Below are 17,176 nucleotides of genomic sequence, written 5' to 3'. Positions count from 1 at the left end.
AAAATTGGTGGAATAGCCTGCAAAGACTAAGTACCTCTAGTATTATTTTAGCGCTAAGCGCTTTTCTAAAAAAGCATCAGAATATACAGAAACCTATAGAATAACACCATCTATTCCTAATACTAGAATAGGTATTTCTTTTTAAAACTAAGGTTCTTAGATACCTTATTAGTTAATCTTTTAGATAGTATCTTTTCTTTTTTAGAAACTACCTTTCCTTTCTATTAGATTTTACTATATAAAAGGTGTAGAATTGATACTAAAAAGGTACTTACTTTATAGTGTGGGAGCCTCTAAATTAGAAGTACCTTGGGTCGTGCCCTTAGCAAAAAGCTCTCGTGCCAATAGCACTACTCTACTGTATATGCACAACGTAGGTAGTTGATCGGTCTCGGCCCTGACCAGTTGCCGCGATGGCGGAGAGAGTGGGAGGCCACCAACTGCAAAAAGGGTGAGCAAACAAATGACAAAACGGCCAATTAATACTATTAAATAATCATCATTAAACTGCTCTTCTCTTGCGCCATCACCAACTACGGCATCCCCGCGGCGGGTCTCGCTCCTGTCTGTCCGCACCTTTGTATGAGCGAAGCCTCCAAACACGAACCGCCCACATAACCTTATCGTCCGTCGTTCTGGTTCCGGTTCCTTCTATTCCGCTTTGCTTGTATCAGCATCGCAATGGCGGTGAGAACCAACAATGGCACTTGGACTGTTTCACGATGCTCAGAGACAGACGCCCCCAGCACGGGGAAGGGGGGGGCTCTGGAACTACGATCCGCGGTCGCTGAAGAATAATCAAACAAAACCTGAAGGATGACCAGACCATCGAACAGGAAATGGGTTGTATTACTTTGTAAGCCACATATCGCCAGGGTCATCCAATACCAAATTCCGCTGTCGACTTGATTGGTCCGACGCGCCTTGGGCTGCCTCCCCCCCACAGACAATGCTCCTCGGCGACCCCAGATGTGTCTTGTGGGAATATCCGTGCGAATATAAAGACACGGTGCCACGCGCTTCGCACGCGCCCTGGACAGGTCTGCCAAGCTCTCTCTCTCTCTCTCTGTCTGTCTGAATTCAGTACATTCAGTACCGCATCCTCGGTCTGCCGAGACCGGCTGGCACGCTGCATGTCATCGACGAGGCGGTTGCCCTTCCGACCCGTGAACCTGTCTCTCGTCTGCCAACCCAGGCTGCAAGCAAGCATGCACGTACCCTCGCTGCCCCCCCTACTAGGCTACCATGGATAGATTGGGGCTCTGCATACTGATATTACTGATGACCGTGAATTTTTATTCAGGACGGATCCCGCCGAGTGTCTCGTCATGCATGTCTGGGATTATTTCCGCCTCACCTGCTGCTGCAGAGGGCGGCGCGGCGAAGGGGAGAATGCCGGGCTTGTTCCCTGCGCGCCCATGGATGACTACGATACGATTTGAGCAACTTCCCTGTATCTGCAACCGCGCATGCGCATCGAGTAGGACGCTTTGCTCTCATCGCATGGGTAGACGATGCGCCACCGCACGAGCAAGGTGTGCTGTCCATGGTCCATAGTCTTCTCCTCTGCGGGTGGTTTTGCTTCCCCGTACTATATGTACGTGCCTGCACATCTCCGCGATGTTGATCGTGCTGTCGCTTCCTCTTCATCGGGATTGTGCTTTGCTGGAACTTGGGCGCAATCGTTCGGCTCGGATCCGACTGGAATGCGGGCGCCGTCGCCTCGTCGATGCAAGCGCTCACTTTCCGACACACACGCTGTGTTTTTGTTTCCTCTTGGTCTGCCAAATTTGCAAAGTCTCAAGAAAAAAAACAAGTAGTTATGGACAGCATCCAAGCCACAGCGCATTCCTTATTGCGGCACGGCACGTTTTTTTGACACTTTCATCCCGTGCGCCATGTCCCGCCCGACATGCTTGGTAGTATAGGGTAGGCCAGTAGTTGTGGCTGGGTCTCAAAAGAGGCGCTGTTGGGTGTTGTCTGCGTAACTATTTTGTTATTTGCGCCATGGTGCCGTTGCGTGGGCTCGAGTGGCCAATGCAGTCGTTGGGATTATTCAAAGCGAAGCGCCCAACGTCTGGCAAAGATGACTGGGCGGCATTTGCTCTTTGTACGAATGATAACGTCCGTACGGAGTTGCGGTACAGCAAGACGCACTTTCGACATTGCCGCATTGGGGCCGATGGCCAAGGAACACACAAGCGAGCCGTCAGCCACCCCTGTATATCAGATGCAGGAAAAGACCCTGTGGCTGCCTCGTTCGAAATTGAAATATTGGCAGTGTTGTCCCCTCTTCCCCTGTCATGGACACAATGAGGCTGTCGGCCAAAGATGCAGGATGCAGGCGCCACCTTTTTTGCGCGAATGGCGTCAAGGTCCGTACATTCAGCTGAATCTTTTTTTTTCTTTCTTTGGCACGCAGCACTAGTTATTTCCACCCCTGTAGGCTGTCGCGCTTCCCCCGGTCATTCATCGTACCAGTGGGGGGGAAATTGGAAGAACCATGAACAGTTAGTTAGCTCAGCTCAGCTCGGCTCAGGAACGAGGAGGAGTGTGGGCGAGGATACGAGAACGCGTGGCAGACTGAGGTTCTAGAGAGATGGGAGCAGATTCATAATCTCCCGATACGATTTCGACTGCCTAGAAACTTGACAAGCTCAGAGGCAAACCGGCCGACGCAAAAGGATTTTGTCTTGTCATGCTTTTGGGAGGGCAAACGACAAGGTGAAAACAGACAGGTAAGCAAGAAAAGGAGGCTTGACGAGGCGGGAATAAGTTGCCGGTTTCGGCATACTATTTACATGCATAAAGAAACCCACCAACAATGGGGCGCGAACTGTCTTGCTGCTTGTCTCTGGGCTTGTGCCAGCTGGAATCCTGATTGTGGCAATGGATCGTCATGGCCATCGGTCCGATGATCAATCGGCTGGCGACGGCGTGTGCGGGTGGCCACCCACAAGCAAAGACAAAGAGAGGAGCCTACTAATTCGTACAAGATTCAGTGAGGTAATAACGTTATAGGAGGCACAAAGACGACAAGCCAAGGTCTGGCAGGTCTGACTGGTCTGGCAGGAATTTGGGCTCGATTGCCTGGCATGGGGGCGGTTTGGTTTGCCTGGCGACGGGTTGGCAGTTCCAGAGGCTTTTTACTGGAGCAACCGAGCTAGCTGCAGCTTGCCAAAATAACTAAAATAAACTAATAATAATTGATCAACGCTCATTTTCAGGAGACAACATCACACCACCGGATATATCGCCGCCTCTCAACAAGGCTAGTTGGCCTTTTGGCAATTTCGGGCTGTCCCCACTGTAGAAAGCTAGCCCACTGCGGTCTCTGAGAGCCAACTGTGTTTGCACGAGGGCAGCAAAGATTTGAGAATGCGAATTGGTTTTTGTAACTATTACGGAGTTTCTTGTAACAACGGAGTAGTGACCTGTTACTGTGTAATGAAAAGATGGAAGCGACGAATCTGGCCCCGTCTCACGTGGCCGCAGCGAGAGACAGGTCGCTTCCCGTGGCTGTGACTCCGGCACTGTCATGGGGGAACAAAGAGTGACAGCACCCGAGTGTCGGTACTCCCGTAGCACATGTGAGTATCCGTACCCGCGTAATTTGTACAACATGCAGTCGTGCTGTCTCTCAGCACACGTCGTTTATATTAGGTACCAGCAGGTTGGTTGAACGAGAGTGCCGCGCAGCAGATAAGCTTTTCTTAGTGCCGTTGACGTGTGTCTGAGTGCAGTGAGTGCCGGTCAATTGTGATTGATCGGCAGGCCGAGCAAACAGGGCCATGGACGGAAATGGTGGCCAGGTTTTTCTAGCTTTTTGCTCAGGCTGTGAGTTGAGGGAGTGAGGGAGGTGATGGTTTGGCCTGGCGCGGGAAAAAGAAAATAAAAAAAATGGAGGCGCGCCATGGCCGATCTGGGGATGGATTGAAGCTAACTCACTAGGTACGTATGTACCTAGGTACCTAGTTAGTAGTTGACTACTTGCGAGCCACCCGACATATCCGGCGTATCCCACCGCCAGCCAAGAGGGGGGAAGGAGGCTCTTTTCAAGAGACGGGACGCAGACGGGCATCATCATGCAGGACAATCAATGGTCCTTGGCGCGTTTCTTGGGCGTTGTGTTGCGCGCACGCACACGCAGCGTGCATGGCATGTTTTGTATCAAGAGCGTCTTCTCAAACCCCCCCTGTCAAAAGAGACAAGGTCATGCCCGAAAAAAGAAGAAAAAAATGTCCGCATCTCGTCAGGAATCTAGGCAGATGTACATGGCATTTTCCGAGTTATGACTGCATCATCGAACCTTTTTTTCTCTCGTGCCCAAGCGAAAAAAATAGAGGTACGGGATGGGGCGAGTTGAGAGCTGAACGGCCCGCTCTGGATGGCGGCGGGGCGGCGGAATGGTCTGGATGGACGGATGGACGGATGGATGGGATGCCTGCCATGTCAACTGGTCAACTGGTCAAGAATGAGACGCAAAAGTTGCCAAGAATGGGTGTGTCTGAGATGTTGAGAAATTCTTGCCCGCAGTGAACAGACAAGGTTCATTGTACTCTGGACCTAACTACTTGCAACAAGGTTGGAACAGGAATCATCACAGCGCTAGTGATGAGGTGTTGGGTACCTTGACCTAGTTGGCGAGCCAGATGGACAGTCAAACAAAAAGAAGAAGAATTAACTATTAAATCCCAGCGAGTCAGAGGTGCATCCGGGCATCAAGCGTACGTATGTATGTAACGACATGTATCCGTTAGACAATGGACAACCTGGTATGCATGGAATATACGGGCATGACATCACGGCCCTCGTGTCGTGCGGTGCTGCCGCCGGTGTCGAGGAACAAGGTGCGAGGTTGCAAGCTGTATTACTAGCACTTGGCACCACAGCCATCTTGATTGTCATGCGGAAAACCGATCCCTTCTATCCGTATTCCTGGATGCCATGTGCAACCGGACAGTTTCTTGTTTTTTTTTAAGCACCATTTCATCATGAATTTGTTTCTGTCCAGCTTGCGCCTGGCGTCTGCGTTCGTCGTACCTGGCGCCGCCATCCAGTCCCGTTCGCGCAACGTCCGCGTGGGCCATCGACCTGTTTTCTTTTCTTCTCCTTTTTCCTTCTTTTTCCCGGGACACTGGTCCTCCTCTTCTTCTTCCCAAGTAATAGCTATATCCGTAGTAATATCAGGAGACTTTTTTTTTCTTCTTCGCTTGCTCGCGCGCCCCGTCCAGCGGCGGGTCGCCAACCCCTGTCCGGTGGCTGGTGGAGCTTCTCTGTCGAGCCCATTTCTGGCCTCCGCGAGCCTGGGAAGGCTACAAAATCCCTATTATTTGATTTGGCTGTTGGGTTACTGATGGATGATGGGCTGGGTGGTAGGAGCTGGGTTACAGGTAAGTGCAAGGTCGCGGGACCACCGGCAACACCCCTGCTGGGCACAGGGCACAAGACACTGAAATCCCGTCCAAGTGATTCGCAGGTGCGTGTGTAGAACTGGACCTCGGCGTCTAACGTTAGGTAGGTAGTCTTTTGAGTGCTGCAACAATTCGCAACTGCAGCTACATGGAAGACGAGTACAGATTACCTCGCCTAACTACTGTCTGTCTGTCCGTCCTCTATTTTCATCCAATGACCTGGCAGGGGGCTGTGTCGGCGCTGGCCGCTGATAGCCTGATACCCACTGAAAGGGATTGCTATTTTCAGGCCGCTGGGTCTCTGTCCTGTCCTCTGTCCTCTGCGTGCCAGCGATCCAGCAAGCCAGCGAGCCTGTTTGGCTGAATCATGAATCTTGCCGCCACCACCATGAGAGTTGCTGGTACCAAGCATACTGGTACATGTTATTCTTCACCTCTGGGCCCGAAACAACAAGTACGGAGTACCTGGGTAAACACGTACCTAATATTAGCCCGCCGCCTGGCCCCTTGACCCTACCCATCTGGGCATAGCCAAATAACTACTACTAAGGTACCAAGGTAATAATGAATCTACAAGGTACCTCCACGGGGCCACCGTATTACCACTTGTACCAAACTAAATTATAACCCAGTAGTTAACTAAAACTCGATGGCTCCATGACGCCGCCGCCGCTGCTTCGTGTCGCCCGTTGCCCGTTGCGTCTGCTGTCTTGCCCACCTAGTCCCAGGTGTGTTGTGTGCCTGCGCCTTTGCCTCTGTGTCTCGCCTGCTTCCGCTCTCTCCTGGCCGCTAAAACCTTGCCCACGCTCTCAGCGCCTCCCTCACTCTCCGTTCGCGGTCTCTACACTTTTTTTTCTTCCTCTTCCACCCTTCTTCATCACACTCGTTGCGGCCCTTCCCCCCCAAAAGAGTTCGCGCCCCTGTCGAACCTCTTCCTTTCCTTGTCGTTTCCTTAATTCAACGTTTCGCCTTTTGAATTCTCGCCTCCAGTATACCAGGGAGGGCCTGTCTACTCCGCTAATATCTCCGCTTCTCTTCTCGACGCCACGGTCCCTGAACCTCGAACGGCTTTTTTCTTGTCCACCTGCCCGTTTACGCTGCCCAATCCGCACCACTCTTTTTCCTCTTCTTTTCCAGTCAACCTCTTGGGCTCCGCGTCTTCCTGCCCTCGCTCGCTAGTTACAGTCAACCTCAGTGCACAGGAATTAGACAAAGGACCCTGCCAGGCCTGACTCTCGACCGACAACCCAAACAGTCGCTCGCTGCTTCTCTCCCTGAGCTCTCTTCGAACAAAGAAACCTCCCGGGTTACGATCAAGCACCGCCGCAGCACCCATCTACACGAGCTTCTTGGCTTTTGGCATACGTTGCATACTGAATACCCCAACTAAGCCATTGCTATATCCAAAGTCTCAGATTTCTTTGCCTAGTCGATGTAAGTTTCACGCTTTCTCTCCACCAGCATACCTCTGCCACGTCCCTAAAGCCACCTTGGCCGCTTGTCTCGGAGATTCTGCTTTCGAACAGTTCACCCAAAAGCCCTCCAACCGGCCCCTGCTTGTTTACTCACGCTTGCTGTCGCGGCAAAAGTCAAGTAAAATAAAGAAACTGCAATTTGTTTGGCTAACACCGCTTCTCTACTCACTTCAGAATCCCACATCGTTTTCGACGTCACTTTTGGCTTGCGAGCATCGCCGTTATTTTCCGTCGCTTCTTCAGCGCCTCCCTAAACGGCCCCGACGCTTCGACGTTGGCTGCGCCATCGCCTTTACGCCGCGTTGTGGGACCTCGTATCGCCCCGTCCGCCTACGACGACAAAAGGTTCCAAAAAGACAAAAACAAACCACTGCTCCTGCGAGATTGGGCAGACCTTCTTTGACCATTTCCCTGCACCGAGCTTTTATGTGCGAATAGTTTCGGTGCATCTTTCTTGCAAAAGTCCCAATGCCTCGATTCTCCGGCGCCTTCAGCCGGCGCAAGTCTGTCGCCGATAATCTCGAAAATGTCGACCTCAACGCTCCCGCCCAGCCTTCATTCAAGGTTTTAGAGCGAAACACACACACCGTCACTAGATCGTTCGATGGTGGCGTCAAGATGGCCATACCCAGACCCCCTCAACATACTCTCCTCAAGCCCGGTCAGGACCCCCATGAGGACAACATGTTTGCCGACTTCAAGACCAGCCGGTAAGTGACTTGCCGAGATGATCGCGCTAGTCTTGCCTTTTTCTCATGCTAATCATATTTCATCAGCGGCAGCGGCCTTTCGAATACTACGCAGGCCACCTCGACCGATAACTCGTCCCGCCACAGCAATGCATCAACTGCACCCTCATCCGCCGACATGCATGCCAACTCCTCGCCTATTGAGGCCCGCCATGCGAACAAGGCTCCTACCCCCCCAGAACACGATTCACCTGGTCGTGGGGCCTCGACCAAGTCCATCAGCACCTCGCTGTTCAAGGCTCCTCGCACCTGGTCCTTTGGAGGGCAGAAAAAACAGTCCGTTCCGCCTCCCCGAGATGAACCCGCTGTTCCCGACCTGCCGCCCGTTTTGACAATACAAACGGGTTCTGCCAGCGTCCCAACACAACCCGCTCGGCTACCCGCCACCCCGAGCTCCCCTGAAGAGAAAAAAGCCCTGGACCTTGGTGGTGACTTTGGTGCCATGTTCTCTGGCCGGGGTCTCGACACTGTCCGCGAAACGTCCTCGAACCCCAGGTCCCTAACGGGGGCCCGAAATAACACCATGCCTGCTTCCATCTCAGAGCCATTTTCTCGTACAGACTCGACGCCCACCCCGACGTACCCCATCGAATACAAGAAATCCACCCCTTCTCCTGTCCTCGACGAAGACGCCAAGCTCCTCCGCGACTCGTTTACTGCCATGAAATTCCTCAACCACCCTAATCCCGGCGTTGGACTGTCAGCTACCGAATCCTTTTACGCTCGACAGCCCAGAGACGATCCCATTGTCCGCAAACCAGTCACCATTGCCGAGAGCTTCACCAAGGACAAGGAGGATAACCTGTTTGAGGGCCGCACGTATTCTTTCGCCAAAAACAACCACAGATACATCAGCCAGCGCACCGCCCACCCTCCTCGAAACAAGGTCATGACCCCTGCCGAGTTCGAGAAGTACAGGCAGGACAAGGAGAGGCAAGGCATGACACCAAAGACAACTGGCCCTGCTTCAAGCGCTGAGCATGTGACACCCACTCCGCCACCCAAGCAGCAAGAAGAGGATGACGAAGACGAAATCAACTATGACGACGACGAGGACGACGCTGAGAAGTCCAGACAGCAAGTGAAGCAGCGCCGTAAGCAGGAGGCTCACATGGCTGTCTACCGCCAGCAAATGATGAAGGTTACTGGAGAGCATGCCGCTCCTCCAATTCCCCTTGCCCGTCCCAACCTACCCGCGACGCTGAGCGCTCCACAGCTGTCGACAATGAAAAACCCAGCAAACCCCATTTCCGGCGTCTCCGACGAGGATGAGGACGACGAAGTCCCCCTGGCCATTCTTCAGGCTCACGGGTTCCCTGCTAAGAACAGGCCCCCGACCATGTTGCACGTGTCAGGCTCGAACCCGAACCTCCGAGCATCCTATCAACCATCCATTTCTCGCCCTCAGTCTGTCATGGGTGACGCTCCCTCGAACCAAGCCAACCGACGACTCTCGACACTCCCCGCTTTCGCCCGCAACCTCCCACAGGACCCCTTCGTGGGTGCGTCCATCCACAGGCCGGCCGTCCGAGAATCGCTTTCTTTCCACGAGGGCCCACGCAACAGCCAGGGCCTGCTGCACCCCGGTGGCCTGGTCGGTGTCATCGCCAATGAGGAACGTTCCAGGGCTATGCGCCGTGGAAGTCCCAACATTGATGCTGGCAGACCTATGCCGCCAAACATGTACCAGCAAGCTGGACCTGGTGGGTATGATCCTATGACAGGTATCCCTCACCAGATGATGTATGGTCAGGGTGGCATGAATGGCGTGGGTGGCGGGCATATGATGCCTGGGATGAGCTCTGGGGACCAGGCACAACAGCAAATGACACAGCAGATGCAACAATTTATGCAAATGCAGATGCAGTTCATGCAGATGATGGCGATGAACCAGAACCAACAAGCCCCTCCAGGGATGCCGCAGATTCCTCAGATGCCTCAGATGCCTCAGATGCCCAACAACCCTTACCCTATGCAACAGCAGCAGGGCCTCTATGGTGCAACCCAGTCCATGGGTAACCTGTCGTCACGCCAATCAGTCATAGGCTTGGAACCGATGATGGATCGCTTCGATCCCAATATGCGCACCATGAGCATGGTTCAGCCTCCACCGCAGCTCATGGGCCATCTTCCTGGCTATGCCGGTTCTACCCATGGCTCCATTTCTGGCGGCATGGGATATACTCCTTCCATTGCACCGTCGGAACGCAGCAACGTTGGACTTCCTGGCCGCTACAGAGCAGTGTCTCAACTTGCCGTGCCGTCCTCGAAGCCTAGCCCGCATAGTGATCCTTCTGGTATCATGCTGACGGTCTCTGATGGCCGTAAGAGCCGTTCGTCTCTCACCGTAACCCGGAAGGCGTCTGAGGGATCCGACGACGACGACGAGTCTGGTTGGGCAGCCATGAAGGCGAAGCGCGACAACAAGCGATCTCTATGGCACCGGAAGAAGCCTCTCAGCGGCGATCTTACCAACGAGCAGCTTGCTGGTATCTAAGCCACTTCTGAGTGCTGTCTTAAGCGTCAGATTTCCTCCACCCACCACATTTATTGGATCTGATTGTTTCTTGCATATACAAGACGAAACGTCGACAACGCCCTTGAAAACTACACAGAATTGAGAGTCGTTGAATCATTTTTTCTATATGTCATTTTCATGTTTCTTTTTGGGATACCTCTTATTTCCATGTAAACCACCCTTTCTTTTTGGTTTATGATTTTCCAGCCATTTACAGGATCGTTGGGAGATTGGATTTAATTTTTATTATTTACTGGGAAGCGACTTACTTTTTCATACTATTTTAGACATTAAGCTGGCAGTTCCGGCTTTGATGTTTGCAAAATCGCATCTCATGTTGCATGATAGACTTGTGGGAGATATTTAACAGGGTGGTGATAGGATTAATTCGAATCTAATACCACTGTTATGTGGATTCTACAATGTGTCTTGAATAGATCTTGATAAATGTGCTCTACTATTATTTTCCTTAACTTTCAGCCCTCAATCTTGCCGCTAGCCCACTCGCTGCGCTTGACGCCCATCTCGACGGCCGCCAGGCCCCAATCCTCGCCGTGGTTGTGGCCCTTACCGTCGGCGCCGGCGCGGTTAAGGGCCTGCGCGTCATTGAGCACCGTCAGCACGCCGAAGATGACGGGGACGCCCGTGTCGAGCTGCACGCGCATGAGGCCGTGCGACACCGACTCGGAAATGTACTCAAAGTGCATCGTCTCGCCCTTGATAAGCACGCCAACGGCAATAATGGCGTCAAACGCCGACGTGGTCGCGGTGGCGGACAGGTCAGCTGTTGAGGAGGCGAGCAGGTCGCCGGCAGAGGCACCGCCGGCAGACGTGGACTGGACCTGAGAAGCAGCGTATAAGCTATATTTTTTTTTGCATGGTTGCGTTAGTTTCTCTGCGGCGCGTGGCAAGGGACAAACGAGAACCGAACGTACCGCTGGACGGCGATTGGCAATTCCCACGCGCCGGGGCACGACTGCACGACAATGTTGGACTCCTTGACGCCGCACTCCAGGAGCTTGCCCCGGACGCCGGCGATGAGCGGCTCGATGACGGTGGCGTTCCAGCGGGCGTGGACGATGCCGATGCGCAGGCCGGCGCCGTCGTGCTGCTGGGGGGTCGGGCCCTTGAGGGAGGTGGAGGGCATGATGGGGGAGGCGGGGGGGGGCTGCTGAGATGTTGAGTCCGAGACTGGCGTTGCTGGGAGAGATGCCGATGCAGAGGCGCGAAAGACTTTGCGGTTGTTGTTGTTGTAGTGGTTGGCTTAGCCGGGAGCTGCGATTTGTGAGGCCTCATGATGGAGGGGTCGGGTCGCGGGGCAGCTGTTGGGCGGGGCAACTCTCTAAGCTCCAGGCGAACATTGGTAAGCTAGACTTGTCAACTTCGGCAGTAAAAGGGAATTGGATTTAGTTCTTACTACTCTCTGCAACTGGAGGTACTACGGAGTCACTGGAAGATGGGACGGACAATGCTTTGACTTGGACTGGCGTCGAATAGGCCCAACGACCTGCCAGCTGGCATTCATCCTTTGCCAGCTGGCATCCAAACGTTCTGGACGTGCCACGAGCAATGCAAGGCAAACACCCTACAATTCTGGTCAAATATTACTCTATCGGCCCATATCAAATAATGTTCATTTAGAAGAATGCCCATCACCCAACTCAGTGCAGCAGCGGCCCGGCTCATCGGGTCGTCCGCCGCCATCACCTCACCCTACGACGTCGTCAAAGAGCTCCTAGACAATGCTATTGACGCCGGCGCCGACACCGTCGAAATCGCCATCGCGCCCAACACCCTCGACCAGGTGCGCGTGCGCGACAACGGCCGCGGTATCCCCCTTGACGACCTGAACAGCCTCGGCCGGCCAGCACACACGAGCAAGCTGGTCACGCTGGATGAGCTGACAGCCGGCCGGGTAGCCACGCTCGGCTTCCGCGGCCAGGCACTCGCCAGCATCAACAGTATCGCGGCCACGGTGCAGGTAACCACCAAGACAGCCGAGGAGCCCGTGGCGGCGCGCGTCCAGCTTCAGCAGGCCGGTGTTGAGCAGCAAAGGCTGCCGCCAGTGTCCGCGCCGACGGGCACGGCGGTGCAGGTCATGGGGTTGTTTGCCCGCCTGCGGCCGCGGTGGCAGATGCTGCTCAAGGAGGGGAGTAAGACGATAGTAAGGATCAAGGGGTTGCTGACGGCCTACGTGTTGGCGGATGCGGCACTGAGGGTCACGTTCAAGGTACTGGGCGACGAGAGGCAGACGTGCAGGCTGGGACAGTCAAGGGACAGGGACATGACACAATCGGTGCTGGAGGTCTTCGGGGCGGCGGTGGCGGCGAGTGGACAGACGCACCGGTTCGCCAGCGCGGAGGACGGTGCGGGCGCGTTTACGCTGGTAGCCTTTTTGCCGGCAGTGGACGGCGATCAGAGGGTTGTGGCAGGCAAGGGCGCCTTTATATCGGTCAACGGTCGACCCATCAGCTCTGCCACGGGCATCGGAAAGGCGCTCGTGGGGGTGTTCAAGACAAAGGTGCAGCAACACTGGCAGCAGCGGGGACTACCGACTGTGCAGAAGCCGCTGTTGTTACTCGAAATTCGCTGCCCGCTGGAAAGATATGATGTAAACGTGGCGACGATGAAGGACGAGGTGATGTTTGCCGAGGCGGGTGCTCTGCTACGGACGTTTGAGGAGCTGTGTGTCATGGTTTACTGCAATGCTGCCGCCCTGGGAAGCTCCAGAATAAAGGAAACTAGCCAAGAGCTGGTTGGGATGTCTACGGATAGTGCATTGGCACCGGCCACGGAGAAACTCGTCTCGGCGCAGATGCGAACGGCGTGCAAAGTCAATATGCAGCGAACAAACAGCAACGCAACCGATGAGGAGACGGACTTTCGGATCATTGAAGTGGAAGTTCCGGAAATACGCCTGTTGGAAACGAAGGAGGGCCCGAAAAAGCAAACCAACTTCTTTGTAGACACTACGCCAAAGCCAGCACGCGGCATTGAGCGATACTTTCAGCCGACGGGGGCCGATTTCGAAATAGCCACAGACGAAACAGCCACACCCGAGAGACCACAACCCGAAGAGACGAGCAGAACTATAGAAGGGATAGTATTAAACGGAGCGTTGAAGCGCATGCCCCTACACGACGTGCCTGACACCACGCTCAACACTCTGGCTGGCATCCACGGCTCGCCCTCGTCAGAGGACGCCAGCAGCCCAGGCGAGGGTCCCCGTCTGAGCGACCTTCATGGCACGAGCTGGAGTATCCAGAACCTGATCCATCAGCGTGTCCTAGACGTGCCCTCCACTGGTATAGGCGGCGGCCCTGCTGCCACAGCATCGGCCAGCCCGGTTCCACAAACACGAGGTGGTGGTCTGCACGAGGCCGCCCGGCGACAGGTTACCCACCAACTGCCGATTCTGCGCACGCCGCCGCCTTCTGACCCGATGCGGGAGGAATCGCGGTTCGTGCTGCCTGGTTCGTTGTACGGAGCGGGATCGGAGAGTAGAAGACAGCCGTCGCCGGCGAGCAGCTCGAGCAGCAGTTTGGAGAGCGGTGCCATCCCGGTCAAGGAGACCCGGGGCAGAAGCGAGCAACAACAGCAAAGACTAGGAGCAAGAAGAGCGTTGCCGGGTACAAGAAACGACCAGGTGAATCAAGGCAGGGGCGTGTTGGCATCGGGAGCGCCAAGGCTGGGTCTGCCGAGGCAACGGACCACAACCACCACCACTATGGGGCGGCTCCTGCCGCGGCGGCAAGAACACGAAGAGCACGGAGATGCCGCTGCCCCCGAAAGGGGCATCATAAGCTACATGAGATATGGCGACCGTGGCAGGGCACAGCTGGAGCAGACTAATTTGGTCGATTGGGAGATGAGTGACGCGGAAAGCGTGGACAGCCATCCGCAGCCAAAGAGACGCCGCGCTCAAAAGAGCCCAGATGTAGTGGCGCCGGTCCAGTCCGCATCACACACTCGCCACGCCACGCCGCACCTGGTGGATGGCGGCCTGCCGTTGGAAAGCATACCATCTAGTTTGGCGACTTGGGGCATCCTCGTCACGGCTAGTGTCAGCTTTTCGGATATCAGACTGTGGACGGACTTGGAGAGGGATCTGGACTTGTATATTCGCAGCGGGACGCTGGCGTGGGGGCTGCGGGATTTGACGGGAGGCGAGGCGGCGCGGCTGGAAGAGTGTGCGAGGCGGCTCTGTCGGGCTTGAAAGAGGGGAGGAGTGGATATGAGAACTGATTTTTGCTGTGGAAAACACTGGCTGGTATTTAGAAACGGAGCTACAAAGATGATATACAATGTCGGTTTACTCTTCAATGGAACTGGAAAAGTTTGGCGTAGACGGGTGGCGAGATGGGCAGATGAAAGCGGGTGGTGGCAAGCTCACAGCACGTTAGGGATAGCTGAGGAGGATTTAATAGCTACTTGTTGCTCTTGTTTACTGCGGTGAGAGTCGGAAGCCGTCTCGAGCGTTTATGCGTACTCATTGTTCAAGTTGAACTGTTCGTTGTCTTGGGCTGCGAGGATAGCCGACGCGGTGATGAGAGGATGTGTCAGCTGGAGACAGTGGTTGAGAGAATTTGGGTACAGAAAAGGGTGTCCCAATCAAACACGACTTGGGGTGCTGGACCAAGATCCAAGAGCCGCAGGAGAGATTTCCGAGCATCATCTCCACGAAAGTGCGCTTCGTTCCCGGCTGATGAGTGAGGGTGCTGTGCGCGCATTTTAACCTTGATGAAAAGAAAAAAAAATTATGAGAAAAGAGAGAGATGGCGGAGCCCGCGTCACGGGGAATAGCGCTGTGCGAAGAATTAGGCGACCATGGGCCGATTTCCGTGTGAGCTCTGTCTATGAGCGTGTTGGTTACGCCAGATGTGCAGCTGGTAGCGGTAGCGCGCCTGCTGTTGGTCGGGGTGGTCGGGGAAGGCTGGGGTGCATGTGGCGCGGGAGCGAGTGTTGAGGTGCCCTAGTTAAACGACGATGTACAAGGCAATGACGGGAAAAAGAATACATGGCAAAAATTATGGCAGTTTGAAGTTTGGCTTAAAAGTCCAAACCCTGCACGCACAACAAAAAAGTATCGACGTCGAAACAAGTCGTAGCGGTGATGAAGGTATAAATTAAGCGACAGGAACGTGACCGGAGCTGTCAGTGGGTGGTGGGCGCCAAACTGGTTACGGAACGCCTCAGTCAATCTGCGACAGACTGATACATAAGCTGGCAGCCATCCACTATGTAACTAGGTAGAAAAGTGTCCGTGGGGGGCGGGTTTGATTCAGCTGGTGTCTGCTTACACGGGATTTGGCAGATGACATGGCCCTTGTACGAATTACATATTCGTAGATAGATGGCCTGCGCATCGGATCAGGGCACGACTGCCGTGCTGGATGCTGGATGCCGGAATCAAGCTCAACTCGCAGCCTAGTTAGCCTCGCAGCAGCAAGGGACCTGGCGACAGCGTTTCTATCGAGTTATCGACATGGTTGAAACCCGTGATTCTTGGCGTCCCCTGCGAGAAGTTGTAGCGGTAGATGGCGTGCAGTAGCGGCTCGTATCCAGCAGTGGGCCATTGTTGATTGGCCCCCGTATATACCCAGGAGCTGGGCGGTGGAGAGGAGGAGGTGGCGCTGGATGGCGTCCGAGGGATCACTGTGATATTTATAACCCGGTTTTAGTTTCCAAGGGCTTTGTTGTGGTGCTGTTTATCGTGGTGGGTGGGAATCATGGGAGAGGGAAGGAGTGAGGCTGGTGTAACTACGATCTGAGACTTTTTTCCTCTCTCGCCGGCCATGGGCCGATATGGCAAGGGCTAGGAAGCTAGATGCGGATGGACTACTTACCGAACTACTAGGGCGTCTTGATAAGTTGATTGATATACAGAGTACATGGGAGACAATTCGCCTTGACGCGTCGGCAGGCAGGCCAGGCCAGGCACCCGCGACTAACTAGGAACTGTTTCCAGTTTCAGCCAGGACAACAAGGGAGTGTAAGGCATACGTTTAGACATCCCTTGTTAGTAATTGATTCTCACAGCTACACGTAACGTTAGTTCACTCAGAGTGGTGTATCCGGCGTGCGCGGCGGCATGTAGGGGGTGGCTTAGTGCAGTGGTTCGGTCAAGGGCTGAGTAGGGCTTGTCGGGAGCCAAGCCTAGGTAGTTATTGTGGACAATGTTGGAAGAGGGTTATTCGCTGCCGAAAACAAGGATGAATGTTGCCGAAAATGGTGATAAATTGACCATGGTACTGAGTGCCATCGGCCGAGAGCGGAGACGACAGACCCAAGATGCGGACGGGCTCGGGGTGACGGCGCGGGCGGGCTGCCAACTTTGCGAGGCCTGAAATGAACAGGAGCCGAAGCAGGGGGGAGAGAGAGTCGCACAAGCTCGTTGGTTCGTCATGCCGGCGGTAACATCTTGAACCTGTCTTGAAAGCTTGCACAGCCCCAGTCTTGGTGTTGCGGCGCAGCAAGGCAGCGGAAAAGGATTGGCTCTGTCCATGCCAACAGACGGACCAGGGCCCCATCCCCTGTACTGTGGGCTATGTCTTGCTATTTTAAAGACAAGTTTCGGCCATGATAAATGATAAATTGGATAACGGACTGACTATTAGCGAGTTGAGTTGGTGATGCTGCCTACCTGTAGGTAGGTACGAATACTGATGGCTCGGACGCTGTTACAGAAACAAGAACACAACATGTTTGCGTCGCACGGGGGGCAGAGACATGACGCAGTCTGGGGAGAAAGGGAGATGAATCAGACCATGTGGTATTCAATTGTATGTATTCCATTGTATTGCAGATGCAATTCGTGGATACCCAGCTTTGCAGGTAACATTAGAACGCTGACAGCAGGCAGGCGGCCGCTGTACCCCCAGGTACCTGCCTTGATCGTTACAGCGCGTCTACACCCACTGCAGCAGTCTGCATATTTCCCTGTAGGCAGGCATCTGTAGTGGCTGGCTGGACCAATATGCATGTAGGTCGAAGATGGACGGCGCGCATCTGACAGCCAGC

At 54.4% G+C, this 17,176-nt stretch overlaps 5 protein-coding genes across 5 annotated transcripts; 3 read left to right on the top strand and 2 right to left on the bottom strand.

Annotated features, from left to right (window-relative positions):
* Positions 1 to 2,007: 2,007 nt before the first annotated feature.
* On the top strand, positions 2,008 to 3,186 carry CCM_06816 (uncharacterized protein; the record flags this gene model as incomplete). The annotated part of the gene is given in 7 exon segments (XM_006671954.1): positions 2,008 to 2,110; positions 2,148 to 2,208; positions 2,282 to 2,375; positions 2,447 to 2,510; positions 2,530 to 2,738; positions 2,812 to 3,006; positions 3,073 to 3,186. 7 exon segments carry the CDS (start codon positions 2,008 to 2,010, stop codon positions 3,184 to 3,186), a joined length of 840 nt encoding a protein of 279 aa, XP_006672017.1.
* Positions 3,187 to 7,357: 4,171 nt separating this feature from the next.
* Positions 7,358 to 10,135, top strand: CCM_06815 (uncharacterized protein; the record flags this gene model as incomplete). The annotated part of the gene is made up of 2 exons (XM_006671953.1): positions 7,358 to 7,599; positions 7,666 to 10,135. 2 exons carry the CDS (start codon positions 7,358 to 7,360, stop codon positions 10,133 to 10,135), a joined length of 2,712 nt encoding a protein of 903 aa, XP_006672016.1.
* A 497-nt stretch (positions 10,136 to 10,632) lies between these two features.
* On the bottom strand, positions 10,633 to 11,303 carry CCM_06814 (6,7-dimethyl-8-ribityllumazine synthase; the record flags this gene model as incomplete). The annotated part of the gene is made up of 2 exons (XM_006671952.1): positions 10,633 to 11,017; positions 11,092 to 11,303. 2 exons carry the CDS (start codon positions 11,301 to 11,303, stop codon positions 10,633 to 10,635), a joined length of 597 nt encoding a protein of 198 aa, XP_006672015.1.
* Positions 11,304 to 11,801: 498 nt separating this feature from the next.
* On the top strand, positions 11,802 to 14,372 carry CCM_06813 (DNA mismatch repair protein; the record flags this gene model as incomplete). Its single annotated transcript, XM_006671951.1, has 1 exon — positions 11,802 to 14,372. The coding sequence occupies one exon, from the start codon at positions 11,802 to 11,804 to the stop codon at positions 14,370 to 14,372; it is 2,571 nt and encodes an 856-aa protein (XP_006672014.1).
* A 1,461-nt stretch (positions 14,373 to 15,833) lies between these two features.
* Positions 15,834 to 16,562, bottom strand: CCM_06812 (uncharacterized protein; the record flags this gene model as incomplete). Its single annotated transcript, XM_006671950.1, has 5 exons — positions 15,834 to 15,971; positions 16,048 to 16,107; positions 16,194 to 16,312; positions 16,401 to 16,499; positions 16,544 to 16,562. 5 exons carry the CDS (start codon positions 16,560 to 16,562, stop codon positions 15,834 to 15,836), a joined length of 435 nt encoding a protein of 144 aa, XP_006672013.1.
* Between the last annotated feature and the right edge of the window lie 614 nt (positions 16,563 to 17,176).

Source organism: Cordyceps militaris (genome assembly GCF_000225605.1).
Source record: "Cordyceps militaris CM01 unplaced genomic scaffold CCM_S00005, whole genome shotgun sequence".
Lineage (NCBI taxonomy): Eukaryota > Fungi > Ascomycota > Sordariomycetes > Hypocreales > Cordycipitaceae > Cordyceps > Cordyceps militaris.
Note: the sequence above shows the minus strand (reverse complement) of the source record. Positions and strands in the feature narration are given on the sequence as shown.